This window comes from Dryobates pubescens, chromosome 9, assembly GCF_014839835.1.
Source record: "Dryobates pubescens isolate bDryPub1 chromosome 9, bDryPub1.pri, whole genome shotgun sequence".
Taxonomy (NCBI): domain Eukaryota; kingdom Metazoa; phylum Chordata; class Aves; order Piciformes; family Picidae; genus Dryobates; species Dryobates pubescens.
In genome coordinates, this window is record NC_071620.1 from 1,770,415 (window position 1) to 1,790,045 (window position 19,631).

At 47.0% G+C, this 19,631-nt stretch overlaps 1 protein-coding gene across 1 annotated transcript in view; it reads right to left on the reverse strand.

Moving 5' to 3' along the window:
- The window catches only part of FHOD3 (formin homology 2 domain containing 3), a 474,874-nt gene that overhangs the window by 54,288 nt on the left and 400,955 nt on the right, over nucleotides 1-19,631 (reverse strand). Inside the window, exons 20-22 of the mRNA XM_054163992.1 lie at nucleotides 10,694-10,876; nucleotides 3,745-3,864; nucleotides 3,114-3,275 (exon numbers count right to left, since the gene is read on the reverse strand). Coding sequence (XP_054019967.1) covers nucleotides 3,114-3,275; nucleotides 3,745-3,864; nucleotides 10,694-10,876 — 465 coding nt within the window. The remainder of the gene's footprint in view (nucleotides 1-3,113; nucleotides 3,276-3,744; nucleotides 3,865-10,693; nucleotides 10,877-19,631) is intronic.

A 19,631-nucleotide genomic window follows, 5' to 3' on the forward strand; every position in this document is an offset into this window, starting at 1 on the left:
CCTAAGTGATTCTGTGAACTAGAGATAGGTTTGGACTGATCAATATATATGGACAGTAAACCCTGAAATGAGTAAATTCAACAGCAGACAAAGTTAGATCATGAATTCATTGTCACAAGAACAGTGATAAGGGCCAAAATAAGATTTGATTTTTGCAGTTTAAAAAGCAAATGGTACTACAGAGAGTTCCCCTCTTCCTCCTCAAACAGCCAAACAAAGTGGCTTTGGGAAAAGGAATAATTTCTCCATTGGATGTATATGAGCATTATGGCTCATGCAACAAAAATCTTCTAGGAGAGATCTTCCTCCTCCTTTCCTGTGCTCTCCTGTCAAGCAGCTGGTATTGGCTAGTGTCTGAATCAAGACACTAGGCTAGATGGATTCTAGTATTATCTGCAGTACTTACTTCCATTTTCACTTGAGGCATGACTCCAAACTTGAATTTTCATGTTTGTTATCCCCTGATGCTGTTTTGTCATGTTTAGTGTATTAATGAAGTACTGTTCTGTTTTTAAGGATCATCCATGGAATCTCACTGAGACTTTCCAGAGTGAGGCTACAGTATACCTATCATGCTTGTTAGAGGCAGTAAAAAATACTCAGCATACCAAACAGAGCCACTGACCAGACCTGTGCATTAGCCATCAGAGCTGCCACAGGTTTCCTTTACTTCCATTTAGCTTGCCTGACTCCTATTCATCAAAACTATTGTCAAGAGGAGTACAAGAAAGGGGTTAAAATATTTCAAGGACACTTTCATTCTAGAAACAATTTTATTGCAAAAAAAAAATTTAATTCCTTCAATTGCCCTTAAAACAAGAATAGAATAGAATAGAATAGAATAGAATAGAATAGAATAGAATAGAATAGAATAGAATAGAATAGAATAAACCAGTTTGGAAGAGACCTTCGAAATCATCACGTCCAACCTATCACCCACCACCACCTAAACAACTAACCCATGGCACCAAGCACCCCATCAAGTCTCCTCCTAAACACCTCCAGTCATGATGACTCCACCACCTCCCCAGGCAGCCCATTCCAATGGGCAATCACTCTCTGTGTGTAGAATTTCTTCCTAACATCCAGTCAGAACCTCCCCTGCCACAGCTTGAGACTGTGTCCTCTTGTTCTGCCATCAATGCCTTCTTTGTCTCTGCCTTTAGCAGTGATACAGCAGTTCCCTGGACACCCAGCCTCATGAACCAGGAGTCAGGGAGGGCAATCAGAATGAGGTCATCACAATAAATGAGGCAGTGGTCAGCGACTGCTACACCACTTAGACACACACAAGTCTGTGGGGCCGGATGGGCTACAGCCAAGGGTGCTGAGGGAGCTGGCAGATGTGCTCCCCAAGCCACTTTCCATGATCTACCTGAAGTCCTGGCTGACTGGGAGGTGCCAAAGGACTGGAGGGTAGCAAATGTGACACCCATCTAGAGGACAGGCAGACAGGAGGATCTGGGAAACTACAGAGCTGTCAGTGTGACCTCTGGAGCAGGGCAGGGCATGGAGCAGGGCATCTCAAGCACCATTACACAACATCTGGAGAACAAGCAGGGGATCAGGCCCAGCCAGCATGGGGTTATGAAGGGCAGGTCCTGCCTGACCAAGCTGATCTCCTTCTAGGACAGGATGGCTGAGTACTGGATGAGGGAAAGGCTGTGGATATTGCCTACCTAGACTTTCCCAAAGCCTTTGACACTGTTCCCCACAGAATTCTCATGGGCAAAGTGGCAGCTCATGGCTTGGATGAGCAATGCTCTGCTGGATAAAGCACTGGCTGGGTGAAAGGGCCCAAAGAGTGGTGGTCAATGGAGTTAAATCCAGCTGGCAGCTGGTCACAAGTGGTATTCCTGAGGGCTCAGTGTTGGGACCACTTCTGTTTTAACATCTTTATTGATGACCTTGATGAAGACACAGAGTGTGTCAGCAGTAAATTTGCAGATGACCCCAACTTAGGTGGAGAGTTGATCTGCACCAGGGTAGAGAGGCTCTGCAGAGGGGCTTGGATAGGTTGGTTCCATGGCCAACGTTACCAGGATGAGCTTCAACAAGGCCAAGTGCCAGGTCCTGCACTTGGGTCACAACAACCCCAAGCAATGCTACAGCCTTGGGGGAAGTGTGGCTGGAAAGCTGCCTGCCAGAAAGGGACCTGGGTGTGCTAATGGACAAGCAGCTGAATAGGAGGCAGCAGTGTGCCCAGGTGGCCAAGAAAGCCAAAGGCATCCTGGCTTGTATCAGCAATGCTGTGTGCAGCAGGAGCAGGGAGGGGATTGTCCCCTGGTACTCAGCTCTGGTGAGACCAGACCTCGAGTGCTGTGTCCAGTTCTGGGCACCTCAACACAGCAGAGATGTGGAGGTGCTGGAGCCAGGGCAGAGGAGGGCAAGGAGAATAAATCTTGTGAAGAGTGACTGAAGGAGCTGGGGATGGTTAGTTTGGAAAAGAGGAGGCTGAGGGAGACTTCATTGCTCTCTACACATACCTGAAAGGACACTGTAGAGAGGCTGCTGCTGGACTCTTCTCCCAGGTAGTTAGTGATAGAACAAGAGGGAATGGCTGCAAGCTACGACTAGGTTTAGACTAGACATTAGGAAAAAGTTTTTCCCAGCAAGAGTGGTCAGGCATTGGAATGTGCTGCCCAGGGAGAGGGTTGAGTCACCTACCCTGGATGTGTTTAAAGGTGGTGTCGATGTGGTGCTTGGGGATATGGTTTAGGGGTCAACCTCACAGAGTAGGGTTATTGGTTGGACTTGGTGATCCTGAAGGTCTTCTCCAACCTGAATGTTTCTGTGACTCTTTGATTAAAAAAAGATTCCACACAGCACAGCATAAATACATTTGAATATAAGGGTAAAATAAAGTTTTAACCTGAAAATAGTTCCTGATAGCTATATATAGTAGCAGTGTATGTAACATGAGAATGGCTGTCCCAGCATGGCTGCCCATAATGGTGTTGATAAGGAAATCACCTGACAGGCAGAGAAGTGTGTACTGGCATCTCTGAAATTCAGTGTGAATGGCACAACAAATCCACATAAATCCAAACACAATTGTTTTGCTTTAAAGAAGGTTTTTAGGAAACATAAATATATTTACCCACTAGACATACCTTGGCTGACCTAGTGATGGCCCCGATCTCTGAATACAGATCAGTGCTGTCTGGGAACTTTTCCACCACCATAGTGCAGACATGGTGCAGGAGGGACTGCTTGTGCACTGTGTCCTTGACTTCTGGAACCTTCTCGAGGTAGCTCAGTTCAAAAGCTTTGGCCTGTAAGGGAGGGGAAAGGGAAGAAATTAAAATGTTTACTTCTTCCCATGGTGATTAGTAGACAAAAGTTATCACCAAGTAGGGGCAGAGGGAAAAGAAGAATCCCAGAGGAGAAGAAACTTGGTGCTTTTATTTATTTTTAGCTTGCTGAAGATTAGACATAAAATCAGTCCCTCTGTAGTGCAATCACTCATGACAGTTCTCAGAACATGAATGGGAAGCATCAACACTAAACTCAGGGGAGTTACACTGGAAGAGTGACTAGTCCCACGTTTCCTTCAGGTTAGGATGGGACAGAGACAATAACCACCTCCACACAAAATAAAACAATAAAGTGTGTTGTGCTTTATAATGACTTTTCTGGCACAAAATAAGTATTGGATTGTAATGGTCATAATATCTTTGACTTCTGTTTCTTTGAAGGACAAAGCTGCAGGGGAAGTGCCAAGTGCAGGAACATAGGGCTTACGTTGGTTCCATTCAGAAAATTCCCAATGGCTAGCAGAGTAGAAAGGATAAATCCCAAAGTTTTATTGTGCTCCAGTTGGTCCATTCCTTCCTTCAGGTCTAGAAGTGGTTCTGCAACTTCCTGCCACAAGAACAAAAACAAGAAGGCAAAGGCTGAGGTTGACTATAGCTGCTTCACATTTGCAATTCTTTGGTTTAGTTTAATTACTGAAAAACAAAAGTTCCTGAAGCGGTGTCCTGCAGAGGGCTACCTGGCCGTGTGTGCTGGCCTTCTTCCCTGCTCCAGCTAATGAATTGCATGCAAAGGCAGCAAGCAAACAAACAAAAGCATAAAATACTTCCCTAATGGTGCTTCTTTAAATATGCAACTGCCTTACTTCTCCTGGGCATTACTCTGGGACTCCAAAATGGATAGAGAGAATCAGAGAAGTGGCTCTATGCATTTGAGGTAGATGCATGAGCATCCTCCTGCCCCAGCTGATGAATTAAACCTTCTTATAACTGTTTTTCATTTTGAAAACAACTCTGGCTGCCTTGACATTTCCAGCCTCACCCTAAAGCTTTCTTCAAACGATGACTACCTCTGAGTTTCAGATAAGGCTTTGTGCTTCTGTGGCTTTAGAACTGAAAAAAATAATCACTGCATCAAGCGGCCAGTCCCTAGTGGTGTGCCCCAGGGATCAGTGCTGGGCCTCATGCTCTTTAACATCCTCATTGATGATCTGGACGAGGGCATCGAGTCCATCATCAGTAAATTTGCTGAGAACACCAAGCTGGGGGCAGGAGTTGATCTGCTGGAGGGTAGAGAGGCTCTGCAGAGGGACCTCGACAGGCTGGACAGATGGGCAGAGTCCAAGGGCAGGAGATTGAACACATCCAAGTGCCAGGTTCTGCACATTGGCCACAGCAACCTCATGCAGAGCTACAGGCTGGGGTCAGAGTGGCTGGAGAGCAGCCAGGTAGAGAGGGTCCTGGGGGTACTGGTCGATGGTAGGCTGAACATGAGCCTGCAGTGTGCCCAGGGAGCCAGGAGGGCCAATGGCATCCTGGCCTGCATCTGGAAGAGTGTGGCCAGCAGGAGCAGGGAGGTCATTCTGCCCCTGTACACTGCACTGGTTAGGCCACACCTTGAGTCCTGTGTCGAGTTCTGGGCCCCTCAGTTTAGGAAGGAGGTTGACTTGCTGGAGTGTGTCCAGAGGAGGGCAAAAAAGTTAGTGAGAGGTTTGGAACACAGCCCTGTGAGGAGAGGCTGAGGGAGCTGGGGCTGCTTAGCCTGGAGAGGAGGAAGCTCAGGGTTGACCTTATTGCTGGTTGCCTGGGAGAAGAGACCAACCCCCACCTGGCTACAACCTCCCTTCAGGGACTTGTAGACAGCAATTAGGTATCCCCTGAGCCTCCTCTTCTCCAGGCTATGCCACCCCAGCTCCCTCAGCCTCTCCTCACAGGGCTGTGCTCCAGACCCCTCCCCAGCTTTGTTGTCCTTCTCTGGACTGGACACAGGACTCAAGGTGTGTCCTAACAAGTGCTGAGTACAGGGCAGAAGGATTTCCCTGCTCCTGCTGGCCACACTATTCCTGGTACAGGCCAGGATGCCACTGGCCTTCTTGGCCACCTTGGCACACTGCTGGCTCATGTTCAGCTGCTGTCAAACAGTACCCCCAGGTCCCTTTCTGCCTGGCTGCTCTCCAGCCACTCTGACCCCAGCCTGTGGCACCGCATGAGGTTGTTGTGGCCAATGTGTAGAACCTGACACTTGGACTTGTTGAATGTTATCATGTTGGCCTCTGCCCATCTGTCCAGACTGGTAAGGTATCACAGTATCACGGTATCACTAAGGTTGGCAGAGACCCCAAGGATCATCAAGTCCAACCTGTCTCCACAGACCTCACAACTAGACCATGGTACCAAGTGCCATGTCCAATCTCCTCTTTAACACCTCCAGGGATGGTGACTCCACCACCTCCCTGGGCAGCACATCCCAATGACGAACGACTCGCTCGGTGAAGAACTTTCTCCTCACTTTGAGTCTAAACCTCCCCTGGCACAGCTTGAGACTGTGTCCCCTGAGGTCCCTCTGCAGAGCTCTCCTACCCTCTAACAGAACAGCTCCTGCCCCCAGCTTGGTATCATCTGCAAATTTACTGACAGTGGACTCCATCCCCTCCTCCAGATCATCAATAAAGATATTGATCAGGATGGAGCCCAGCACTGATCCCTGGGGCATACCACTAGTGCCTGGCTGCCAGCTGGCTGTGGCACCATTCACCACCACTCTCTGGGCTCAGCCTCCAGCCACTTCCTAACCCAGCTCAGAGAGCTGCTGTCCAAGCCAGGGGCTGACAGCTTGGCCAGGAGTTTGCTGTGGGGGATGGTGGCAAAGGCCTTGCTGAAGTCCAGGCAGACTACACTTGCTTATATTCATTTAGGATCCTTTTAAATTGTCAGCAAGCACAAGGATATATTTGAGCAAGGATATATTTGCCCACAGTGATCTTAAAAAATAATTATTATTTAGGACAACTAAAGATTTTATTCCTCTTTATAAGACTTCTAATCTGCCTTTGAAATAATGAAATTTGGCAGCACCTGCATCATAACTAATTTAATACAAAACACTAGTTGCAACATAGTGCAATTTTTCAGAGCAATCTAAAGTCTGAAAATGAAGATATACATTTGAAACTTTTGTCTATGCCTTTAAAATATGACACCCAAAAAATCAGATGAGAGAAATTACTGTTCCACTGATGACCCTCACTGGGCATAGAGTACTTCATAGAGAGGATGAGCAGAGGGCTGGAGCACTTCTCCTATGAGGACAGACTAAGAAAGTTGGGGCTGTTCAGTCTGGAGAAGAGAAGGCCCTGAGGAGACCTTATTGTGCCCTTCCAGTATCTGAAGGGGGCTACAAGAAAGCTGGGGAGGGACTTTTGAGGGTGTCAGGGAATGACAGGACTGGGGGGGATGGAGCACAGCTAGAAATGGGTAGATTCAGATTGGATGTTAGGAAGAAGTTCTTCCCCATAAGGGTGGTGAGAGCCTGGCACAGGTTGCCCAGGGAGGTGGTGGAAGCCTCATCCCTGGAGGTTTTGAAGGCCAGGCTGGATGCAGCTGTGAGCAACCTGCTGCAGTGTGAGGTGTCCCTGCCCATGGCAGGGGGGTTGGAACTGGCTGATCCTTGAAGTCCCTTCCAAGCCTGACAATTCTGCGATTTTCTACCTTAGATACACATTAACATTTCAAAACAGTATGCACATTGAGGATCAGATCATTTGGAAGATGTTCTGCAAATGGCAAAGAATGGGTATTCAGTTTGAGGCAGCTCCTTACAACTGTACCCTGACTTGCTTTCAGTAATTAAATTCAATCCAAGAAAGATGACTTCCTTCATTATGCCTGGAAAGCTTTTAGACAATCACTAATGGTATCTCACTTAATCCTGCTAGTGAACAATTTCATGGTCTCTCTCTTTGAGACTGAGGAGGTAAGGTCTGCTTAGCAAGCCTTTGTTTTCTACTGATCAGCAAAACTGTCTCATGAATGAGAACCTCAGCCTTACATCAGCAGCTCAGGTATTTCATACTGTTGGTATCATAGATCATCTTCTAGCCTCACCGAAGTAATAGCAGGGCCCATTAAGTTCTTGTCCTGAAGGGAGAAAGCCTCAAAAATGCCCTGAACCAGAAAATGGAGCAGGAGCCAAGAGGTCTGGTTTTTCAGCCCACATTGCCCAGGCTTGTCTGAACATGCCCTGGGGTCCCAGTGGGCCAGGTGTGTGTGTGTGTACCTTTGGCCACATCTGCAGAAAACTGATTCTATAGGTTACAGATCAGGTTTCTGTCTCTTAATCTTTGTTGTCACTGGCCAGCATTGTCTTGGAAAAACTGATGAATACTAGCCCAAAGAGTGAGTGCCTTGCCTTGCCTTGCCCAAGATCAGGGAGAGAAGCCTTGTACAAGCCTTAACCCTGCAAGCCCAAGAAGCCAAGCCTCTCTTGCCTTGCGAGTTGGAATCCGAGCTGTGCCTCAGTTTACCCAGAAAGACTGCAGGTGCCCCTCACAGTAATGTGTTGGAAAGTACAGAGGCAGAATGACTTCCCTGCTCCTGCTGGCCACACTATTCCTGATGCAGGCCAGGATACCATTGGCCTTCTTGGCCACCTGGGCACACTGCTGGCTCGTGTTCAGCCTACTAACCACCACTACCCCCAGGTCCCTCTCTGCCTGGCTGCTCTCCAGCCACTCTGCCCCCAGGCTGTGGCACTGCATGGGGTTGTTGTGGCCAATGTGTAGAACCCAGCACTTAGATGTGTTAAACCTCATGCTTTTGGACTCTGCCCATCTGTCCAGCCTGGCAAGGTCCCTCTGCAGAGCTCTCCTACCCTCTAACAGAACAACTCCTGCCCCCAGCTTGGTGCCATCTGCATATTTACTGTGCTTGCCTGCTAGGCTTCTTATCAGATGTTTCTCTTATCACAGTTATGTTATTTCCTGTACCATTTTATGGTAAGTACTGTACTTAGGCCTATCTACCTTTCAAAAGGAATAAAAATATTTGGCCTATCTTCACTCCAGTCATGGTTTATTTGAGTAATTTAGGTATTTGAGATATTTTAAGCTGTCATCCATTCTATGTGGACTTTAGCTAGCAATTAATTAACTTTGTGGCATAAGCATTATAGAATGGAATGGAATGGGAACGGAATAGAATAGAATAGAATAGAATAGACCAGGTTGGAAGAGACCTTCAAGATCATCGCATCCAACCCATCAACCAATCCAACACCACCTAAACAACTAACCCACGGCACCAAGCACCCCATCAAGTCTCCTCCTGAACACCTCCAATGACGGCGACTCCACCACCTCCTCGGGCAGCCCATTCCAATGGGCAATCACTCTCTCTGTATGGAACTTCCTAACCTCCAGCCTAAACCTCCCCTGGCGCAGCCTGAGACTGTGTCCTCTTGTTCTGCTGCTGGTTGCCTGGGAGAAGAGACCAACCTCTGCCTGTCTACAGCCTCCCTTAATATAGTTGTAGAGAGCAATAAGGTCACCCCTGAGTCTCCTCTTGTCCAGGCTAAGCAACCCCAGCTCCCTCAGCCTCTCCTCACAGGGCTGTGTTCCAAACCCCTCACCATCTTCGTTGCCCTTCTCTGGACACATTCCAGCACGTCAACATCCTCCAGAAAAACTATCAGAACTTCTTTAGTTTCTAGCAGTGCTCAAGTATTGCTTTTTTATGGAAAGGAAGCTAGAAATTCTAGGTATACACAGAGATTAACAGCTACAGCTAACTCAGCTTACTTGAAAGTAACAATTTAGCCTTGTGGCAACTTCCAAACAGAATAAATAGCTGTACCATAGTGAAACAAAAAAATAAACTGGCAGAATGTATTCAGGCCAGATGGAAGTATTTTGTATTGTACAACTCAGAAATATATATTGTCTAGATATCCTGAATCTCAGTGTGATTGCATTTCCTAAAATACAAGAAAAACAAGCAGAGGCTGAGTAATCTTGGCAGTACCATATTCACTGGTGTACAATTCTGGGCCCCTCAGTTTAAGGACATCGAGACACTTGAAGGTGTCCAGAGAAGGGCAGCAAGGCTGGGGAGAGGCCTTGAGCACAGCTCTGTGAGGAGAGGCTGAGGGAGCTGGGGTTGTTTAGCCTGGAGAAGAGGAGGCTCAGGGGTGACCTCATTGCTCTCTACAACTACCTGAAAGGTGGTTGTGGCCAGGAAGGGGTTGGTCTCTTCTCCCAGGCAACCAGCTCCAGAACAAGAGGACACAGTCTCAAGCTGCGCCAGGGGAGATTTAGACTCGAGGTGAGGAGAAAGTTCTTCACCGAGAGAGTCATTCGTCATTGGGATGTGCTGCCCAGGGAGGTGGTGGAGTCACCATCCCTGGAGGTGTTCAAAAGGGGATTGGATGTGGCACTTGGTGCCATGGTCTAGTCATGAGGTCTGTGGAGACAGGTTGGCCTCGATGATCCTCGAGGTCTCTTCCAACCTTAGTTATACTGTGATACTGTGTGATACAATTCACTTGCACTGGTGTACAATTTGTTAACTAACCATGGCTAGGGAAACATGAAGCACTTTCAGAAGTGTATCCCAGTTCATACAAATCTATACCAAGTTTTCAATATGCACTTATGCCTAAAATACATGTCCAAGTGTAAGGCATGCAGGAGAGAGCTGCCCGAGGAGCACTTCATGGGGTCTGCACCAGAAGTGCAGCCAGAAGACGGTTTCTGTGCTGAGATTTCTGAAAGCCAGCAAGGAGCTGAAACAGCCTACACAATTTCATTCTTGTTCACCTGTGCACCGAAAGTATACACTGTCATTTTGAAACTGTTGTCTGTGGTTCTGTATTCATGACAGACAACCCAATCACAACATTCTCTGAATAAATGCCATCCACAAGGAAAGTGGCAACAATGGTCTGTGACTGAACTGAACACCCCTAAAGTATGTCTTATCTTTTTTTATGACTCTGAAAGAGAGTTACAACCAGGAAAAAAGCTTTAATGGATGGTATTCTCTTAGTCCAAATGGGTGTAAGACCAATAGTCTCATTTTGTGGTGTAAGGCTGAACTCTGTAGTCCTTACTCAGTATGTACCCAAAGAAAAATTCTTACTGCTCTCCAGTAAAGATTTCCTGAATACCACCATCTGGAGAAGATGTGGTAAGAATTTAGCTGCTTTCTTTGTTTCAGTATCGTTACTGACTAATTAAAGGAAGGAAGACATAGTCTCTAATTTTCTTTTATAGGAGGAAAAACTTAGGAAGGATCGTTTTAGCTGTTTTCTGGTTGGCCACTGAAACTACAGCGACTCATTTTCTGTTTCCTCAAACTATACACTCATGTAATAACAAGGTCAGGGTAAGATTAAGGAAAGCTTTGGAATAGCCTCTATTCCTGAGTCCTCAGTTTCTCCTCACCTTCTCCACTATCTCGTAGTCCATCTTGAAAGCCCAGAGCTGGAGCCTGGCAGAGAGTTCACTGATGGAGGAGAGGGTGAGGAGGAATTGCTCAGCGCTGCCCAGGGGGACATCGGGGTTCGCCAGCTGTGCCTCTTGGATCTTTTGCTTCTCCTCCTCAGTTGGAATCATGGTCAGGATTTTCTGTGGAGACAAAAGGCACACATCAGCAGTGGGGCTAAGAATTGCACAAGGGCTGGATGTTGGGTTACTTCACGGCCACTGCAGAAGTCCTTGAGTACCTGGCTGGTACAGGCAGGCAGTACTGCACTAACCAAGAGCTAACTCAGTGCACAAGAAAGGCAAACAAGGCCTGCTAGCTCAGACTTCTCCAGTTTGCTGGAAAAAAACCACATCTACACTAAAAAATGTCTTTTGGAAAAGAAAAACTTGTACACAGTAGACACAGTTAATCATGGGATGGGATAGAACAGAATAGAATAGAATAGAATAGAATAGAATAGAATAGACCAGACCAGACCAGGTTGGAAGAGACCTTCAAGATCATCGTGTCCAACCTATCATCCAACACCACCCAACCAACTAACCCATAGCACCAAGCACCCCATCAAGTCTCCTCCTGAACACCTCCAATGATGGTGACTCCACCACCTCCTTGGGCAGCCCATTCCAATGGGCAATCACTTTCTGCTGTCAGTGTGGCTTCAGAACATAGACATTTTCTCTATAAGTCTTAGGCTTTACATGCTTGTTTACATGTGGCAGCTATCCTTCTCAAAGTGTTGCTCTCTAAGATATCGTTTCTTGATTAGTTTTTAACACAACACATGCATTTTAACATAGAAAAAAACCATAAAGGCATCAGCTAAGTTGAGGTCTTTGCTGATCAATGACTCATTAAAACAAAGCTGTAGATTTTCAAAGCAACAGGTGTTTATTCATCTGAGGAATGATGTGTTTCTGCTGGAGCCTTCTAGAATGAGGAGAGAATAATAATAAAAAAAGAATAATTAAAGCACAGCCAAAGTAGTCTCAGAACTGCCAATCCAAAGTACACTACAGCCTTGTTCTGGTGCTAGACATAACCAGTTCACCCAAGTAGCACAGCTGCCCCTGTCAGTACTGGTAATTCATTTAGCTTGCACAGCACTGGAGCTAAGTGTGAAGAGCAAGGTGATGTTTTCCTTTCCTGGGCAGTCAGACAAAGAGTGAAGCAAATGAAAAATGTTCAGTGTGTGGAACATTACTTAAATTTATCCACACATTCATATAGCTGTCCATCTGCTCACACTGACTTCCATAAACATAAGTAAAGAAGTATTTCTTTCTGATAATGTTGGCTCCAGCTTTCTGTAAAAACAAACAAAAAGATGCTTATGCTTCCACTATAAGAGATTAACCTGAGGAAATAGGAGTTTAAACTAAGAGAGGTTGTAGCCAGGAGGGGGTTGGTCTCTTCTCCCAGGCAACCAGCACCAGAACAAGAAGACACAGTCTCAAGGTGTGCCAGGGGAAGTTTAGGATGGAGGTGAGGAGAAAGTTCTTCACAGGGAGAATTGTTAGCCACTGGAATGTGCTGCCCAGGGAGGTGGTAGAGTCACCATCCCTGGAGGTGTTCAAGAGGGGACTGGACGTGGCACTTGGCATGAGGTGTTGGGTGACAGGTTGGACTTGATGATCTTTGAGGTCTTTTCCAACCTTATTGATTCTATGATTCTACGAAAGAAGACAAGGAGAAAAATCTCTCAAGACAATCTGGTGGCTTTTCTTTACATGTCATTAACTGGAAATTATTCTGACATGTACCTGTTCTGGTTCATAGTATTTATGTGTTGGTTTTCAGATGTGCTATCTGGCCATCCATCCATTCATCCACCCACTCACCCACAAATCTCTAACTGAGTTTGTATCTAGCAGCAGATTTGTGTAGATTTTTGAGTAGTTGCTTCAGAGCATTTCTCAGTGCTTATCCAATATTCACCTAAATGCAGTATCACACAGTATCACTAAGGTTGGAAGAGACCTCGAGGATCATCGAGTCCAACCTGTCTCCACAGACCTCATGACTAGACCATGGCACCAAGTGCCACGTCCAATCCCCTCTTGAACACCTCCAGGGACGGTGACTCCACCACCTCCCTGGGCAGCACATCCCAATGACGAACGACTTGCTCAGGGAAGAACTTTCTCCTCACCTCCAGCCTAAACCTCCCCTGGCGCAGCTTGAGACTGTGTCCCCTTGTTCTGGTGCTGGTTGCCTGCGAGAAGAGACCAACCCCCTCCTGGCTACAACCACCTTTCAGGTAGTTGTAGAGGGCAATGAGGTCTCCCCTGAGCCTCTTCTTCTCCAGGCTAAACAACCCCAGCTCCCTCAGCCTCTCCTCACAGGGCTGTGCTCAAGGCCTCTCCCCAGCCTTGTTGCCCTTCTCTGGGCACATTCAAGTGTCTCGATGTCCTTCTTAAACTGAGGGGCCCAGAACTGGACACAGGACTCAAGGTGTGGCCTAACCAATGCAGATTACAGAGGCACAATGACCTCCCTGTTCCTGCTGGCCACACTATTCCTGATGCAGGCCTGGATGCCATTGGCCTTCTTGGCCACCTGGGCACACTGCTGGCTCATGTGTAGGCATCTGTCAATCAGCACCCCCAGGTCCCTCTCTGTTTGGCAGCTCTCAGCCACTCTGACCCCAGCCTGTAGCTCTGCATGGGGTTGCTGTGGCCAAAGTGCAGCACCTGGCACTTGGACTTGTTGAATGCCATCCTGTTGGACTCCATCCATCTGTCCAGTCAGTCGAGGTCCCTCTGCAGAGCCCTTCCATCCTCTAACTGACCAACATCTGCTCCCAACTTGGTGTCATCTGCAAACTTGCTGATGACTGACTCAATCCCCTCATCTAGATTGTTGCAGTTTGAGCTGGGTGCCCCCCTGGTGTGTTCACTTCCTGTGTCCAGAAGTCCAGCCCAGAGGGATGGACACAGGAAATTGTGTATTTCCTACCATAATTCTTTGCACCACTATAAGATCCAGTGTGGGGTCTGGCACGCTCTCTTTTCTTCCTCCTCCACCAGCCGGTAACTGGGGGAGATGTCTCCTGGCTTTGGGCCTGGCTAGGCCCAAGGCCACGGGGGGATGGGCAGTCTCAGGCCTGGTCAGCTGAGACTAGCCCAGCAGAGGGAGGGGGAAGAAGGAGCCCTGAGGGTCTCGGGTGTACCCTCAGGTGGGGATGGGATGCCTCTGGGTTTGCTTTGGGATCTTTCTTTGTCACTGCGCTTTGGGTTGTCTGTAACATTCACTGCTCTCTATTTAAACTTTCATCACTTTTGCAATCCGTTTGTCTGAGTGTTTTATTCCTGCCCGTGGTGGGGAGAGGGGGCTGCCTCAACCCAGCACACAGATCATCAATGGAGATGTTAAAGAGGATGGGGCCCAGCACGGATCCTTGGGGCACACCACTGGTGCCTGGCTGCCAGCTGGCTGTGGCACCATTCACCACCGCTCTCTGGGCTCGGCCCTCCAGCCAGTTCCTAACCCCCCTGACAGTTTGTAAAATAGAGAGAACAACAGGCCTCAGCAGATGATTCGGCTCCAAAAAGGCTCTCACACTGCAGTTTGCCATGCAGCTATTAATGGTGGTTTCCATGACATGCAGAAACTCTAACGAAATATAAAACCACACTAAGGTCAGGATTGCACAGTCAGTCAGGCCACCTGCATTAACTTTGTGTCATTTCCAATAAATTCTGAGAAGGGACCACATCTAAATGCCCAGGGAGGTGGTGGAATCACTGTCCCTGGAGGTGTTCAAGAAGAGACTGCATGAGGCACTTGGTGCCATGGTTTAGTTGATTAGATGGTGTTGGGTGATGGGTTGGACTTGATGATCTTTGAGGTCTTTTCCAACCTGGTTAATTCTATTCTATTCTATTCTATTCTATTCTATTCTATTCTATTCTATTCTATTCTATTCTATTCTATTCTATTCTATTCTATTCTACTCTACTCTACTCTACTCTACTCTACTCTACTCTATTCTATTCTATTCTATTCCATTCCGTCCTATCCTATCCTATCCTATCCTATCCTATCCTATCCTATCCTATCCTATCCTATTCCATCCTGTTCTATTCCATTCCAAATGCTTGATAGCTGTCCCTGTAAATTGGGAACTGACAGCTGTTAGTTCAAACTGCTCCACTTCCTCAGCTCTGTACTGAACATGTCATTGCTGGTCACATAAACTGTACAAGATGTTGTGGTTTCCTGCAAGAAGTGAAAATCTTTTCTTTTTTATTCCCCTCCCCCACCCCTTAAAATAAAGTCTGAAAGTCATTGGGGCAGCGATATGTTGACTGTGGGTGTATGGCCAGCAGCACACCGCAAAGTCCATTCTCTCTTCTGTGTTCTTTCAGCTCACAGGAGTTACCATAATTTCAAACATCCCATCAGACTTTTACAAAGAATTAGCTAGACAAATTGGAAACTGCAAATGCCAAAGTACTGCAGCAGCTAGCAGAACAAAAATGGAAACATCTCAATCACGTCTAAATAAATGTTGCTGTTTGTTTGCACGTCTCCATTTGCTTTATTAATGTTAAGCTCTTGTTTCTTATCCCTTTTTACATCTCAGAGCTACCCAGCCACTCCAAACACTTGGACTTCAAATTACTTAACAAATATGGATACAGAGGGCCTGGCAATCCTTGAGAGTTATGTAATTGCAGGTAGCTTTACTAAAAGCTGTACCTACCAACGCGGTAAATCATACTATCATAGTATCAGTCAGTGTTGGAAGGGACCACAAGGATCATCTAGTTCCAACCCCCCTGCCATGGGCAGGGACACCCCACACTAGATCAGGCTGCCCAGAGCCTCATCCAGCCTGGCCTTAAACACCTCCAGGGCTGGGGCCCCAACCACCTCCCTGGACAACCCATTCCAGGGCTTCACCACTCTCATGGGGAAGAACTTCCTCCTCACCTCCAGCCTGAATCTCCCCACCTCCAGCTTCATTCCATTCCCCCTAGTCCTATCACTGCCTGAGATCCTGAGCAGTCCCTCCCCAGCCTTCTTGTAGGCCCCCTTCAGATCCTGGAAGGCCACAATGAGGTCACCTCGGAGCCTTCTCTTCTCCAGACTGAACAGCCCCAACTCCTTCAGTCTGTCCTCACAGAAGAGGTGCTCCAGCCCTCTGCTCATCCTCATGGCCCTTCTCTGGATGCCTTCCAGCACCTCCAGATCCCTCTTGTCCTAGGGGCTCCAGAACTGGAGGCAGTACTCCAGGTGGGGTCTCAGCAGAGCTGAGTAGAGGGGGAGAATTACCTCCCTTGCCCTGCTGGCCACACTTCTCCTGATGCAGCCCAGGATCTGATTGACTTTCCGGGCTGCAAGTGCACACTGAGAGCTCATGTCGAGCCTCTTGTCCACCAGCACCCCCAAGTCTCTCTCCTCAGGGCTGCTTTCCAGCCAGTCCCTGCCCAGCCTGGATTTGTGCCTGGGATTGCCTCGACCCAGATGCAGGACCCTGCACTTGGTCCTGCTGAACCTCCTGAGGTTGGCTTGTGCCCACCTCTCCAGCCTGTCCAGGTCCCTCTGGATGGATCCCTTCCCTCCAGCGTGTCTGCTGCACGGAGCATCACCAAGCCACATTGTAAAAGGCAAAGTAATCCACCCGAATTTCCTTGCAGCATTACCCTGGTGTTAATCTGCTAAATAAATCATAGTCTTTGGTATAATTTGATTCTGATCCATGTTCCCTTACTGAGTAGCACTTTAGAGAGGGACCCATTCATTTCCTCTACCAAAGACAACCACCCAACTCTGCTGTGGTGGACGCTAATTCTTGCAGCTGCCCGTGCGACACTTCATAAAGATCAGGTGCCAGGAATTTTAAGCTGGTCTCTTTTGCTTACCTCACAGAAAGCACTCATCCATGCTAAGCAGGCAGGTCTTTATTCTACAGTGTGCTCCAAGTTATTTAAACACAATGAATGCCAAGCTTTCAGAGAAAGGAAACACAACCACTATTGCAAACGTGGCAACATTGTTTGTAGATGGATTGATGCATGCTTGCAGACACACATTATGCATTCCTCTGCAAAGATGTTTCTGCATACTAAAGGGACTACACACCCTTTTTGCACTGTGCCCCCATTTCCTGCCTTTTTTTCTCAGCTCAGAGGCATCTAACCACTTCAAACACATGGCCTAAAAATACGCAACACACTTAGGTGTAAGGGCTTTAAAACACTTTTGAGATTTTTTTTCCCTTCTCAGTTATATATTTGAAGATAAAAAGCAAATGATCACAGGGTCACAGGATGTCAGGGGTTGGAAGGGACCCAAAGAGATCATCCAGTCCAACCCCTCTGCCAGAGCAGGACCATACAATCTGGCTCAGGTCACAGAGGAATGCATCCGGATGGGCCTTGAAAGTCTCCGGAGGAGGAGACTCTACAAGCTCTCTGGGGAGCCTGTTCCAGTGCTCTGTGACACTTACAGTAAAGAAGTTCCCCCTTCTCATTCTACAAACTGTTATAAAGCAAAAATTACACATATTTTGTCTTCTAAGAGAACAGAGTTCATTACTCATCCACCTCACTGTCCTCTCTTCAGTCCCACACTTCCTGAGCTTGCTCACAAGGATGTCATTGGAGATGGTGTCAAAGGCCTTGCTAAGGTTAAGGTAGACCACATCCCCTGGTCTCCCTGAATCTACCCATTCAGTTATGGCATCACAGAATGCTATCAGATTAGTCAATAATGGATTATTTACAAGAGTTAAATGGCACAAGCAAAGTAGCATTCAGCAGGATGCAGGCCAGCAGCAGAGGGTTTACAGGGTCACTGTGAATTAGATGAAGAGTTGGGCTATGACAAACTTGTAGCTTGCACACTATTGCATCACTGCCATGTTGCTTGCGCTGCTGTTGGCACTGCTTCAGTCCAGTGTCCTGAATGGAAAAGCTAACGTCAGTTTTTAGACACCATTTAATCTGAACTTGTTCACCAAAGCGCAGAACTAAAGCCACAGGCACACTAACATAACAATGATGAAACTCCTCGCTGAAGGATGCAGCATGGAGCTCACAGCCAAGGCTAAAGAACCCTCAGGTGATTTTTTATCCTTTTGGTGCCTTACCCCACGTTGGATCTGCTGAAACCCAAAGGTGATCCTGAATTTTGGCTCCTCTGACATTTTATCAGTGAATGCTATGTCCTCACTGCTCACATTACATCCCTTCTCCTGCTTTTCCTGCATCTCTTTTCTGGCTATTAGCTGTGATTATTACATCTCTTTTACATAGTTAATGAGTCTTAAAGGCTTTTGGGTAGCCACTGGGATGCAGGTTTTAAATAGACATATTGCATGATTGTTTTTCCATACCAGTCCTGCCTCTTTCAACCCAGCAATTAGCTATAAAATTATATATATCATTATATAGTAAATAGATTGCTTTATTTTCTGTGGTTTTTATATAAATGAAGTTGATGCTTACACTATTTACTTAGATGAGAAATCAGAAAACTTTCTCAAAATCTAGGCTGAAAGGACAACCCCTGTTCTCTCTAAGCCAATAAACTGAGGGATACAGAGGAGAAAAAACAAACAGGAGATCAAAGGGACAGGATAGAAAAGAGAGGAGGAGCTCTGCTGAAAACAGTGGCACTCAGAAAGCATCTCTCTGTGCATTTTTTTTGCCAAGTCTACACAGCTTAATTCAGCCCTCTGTCTTGTAATAGAATAGAACAGAATAGAATAAACCAGGTTGGAAGAGACCTTCAAGATCATCGTGTCCAACCCATCAACCAATCCAACCCACTTAATCAACTAACCCATGGCATCAAGCACCCCATCAAGTCTCCTCCTGAACACCTCCAATGATGGTGACTCCACCACCTCCCCAGGCAGCCCATTCCAATGGGCAATCACTCTCTCTGTATAGAACTTCCTCCTGACCTCCAGCCTAAACCTCCCCTGGTGCAGCCTGAGACTGTGTCCTCTTGTTCTGGTGCTGGCTGCCTGGGAGAAGAGACCAACCTCCGCCTGCCTACAACCTCCCTTCAGGTAGCTGTAGAGAGCAAAAAGGTCACCCCTGAGTCTCCTCCTCTCCAGGCTAAGCAACCCCAGCTCCCTCAGCCTCTCCTCATAGGGCTTGCGTTCCAACCCTCTCATCAACTTTGTTGCCCTTCTCTGGACTCGTTCCAGCAAGTCAACCTCCTTCCTAAACTGAGGGGCCCAGATCTGGACACAGTACTCAAGGTGTGGCCTAACCAGTACAGTGTACAGGGTGAGAATGACCTCTCTGCTCCTGCTGTTCCTGAACATCCCTCTGACTCTGTAACAATCTGCTATAAGAAAAATCTGCAACTTGGGGATTGGGAAAGGGAATTCAAATTCAGTTCAGGGTTTTACCTGATAAAGTAAGTAAATATGGAACATTAAGAAAAGAAAGCTCTGTTCTTCATGAGCATCAGCCTTCCAAACCAGTGAAGGCGTCGTTCCTCACGGTGCAAAGTATCTGGGATGTGTACTTATGCAGTTATCCTTTCTCTTCCTTTAAAATACCTGTATGACTGCATTGGGATTACTCACATCCTTAGCTGCAAGCTGTGAACACAGAACTCCAGAATCTCATTTTCTTTAGTTCTGGGCGAGTGTATCAGCAGTGTATCATTTCCTGTTTCTCCTTCAATTGGAAACCCACCTGCATATACATATTTTAAATGAAATGATGGGTTTCTGACATCTAATAAAGGCCACCCAAAGGAGGGTGCAGTGCTACAAGACACTCACAAGTGTGGACACCACAGGTGGTCAGCAGATGGCACAGCCCAGACACAAATGTTGGCACTGGAAAGGGTGAGCTGTGTAGAGCAGCTAAATTTCTGTTCAATGAGAACCCATAACAATGAGCCAGAGAGGGGAACAATTCA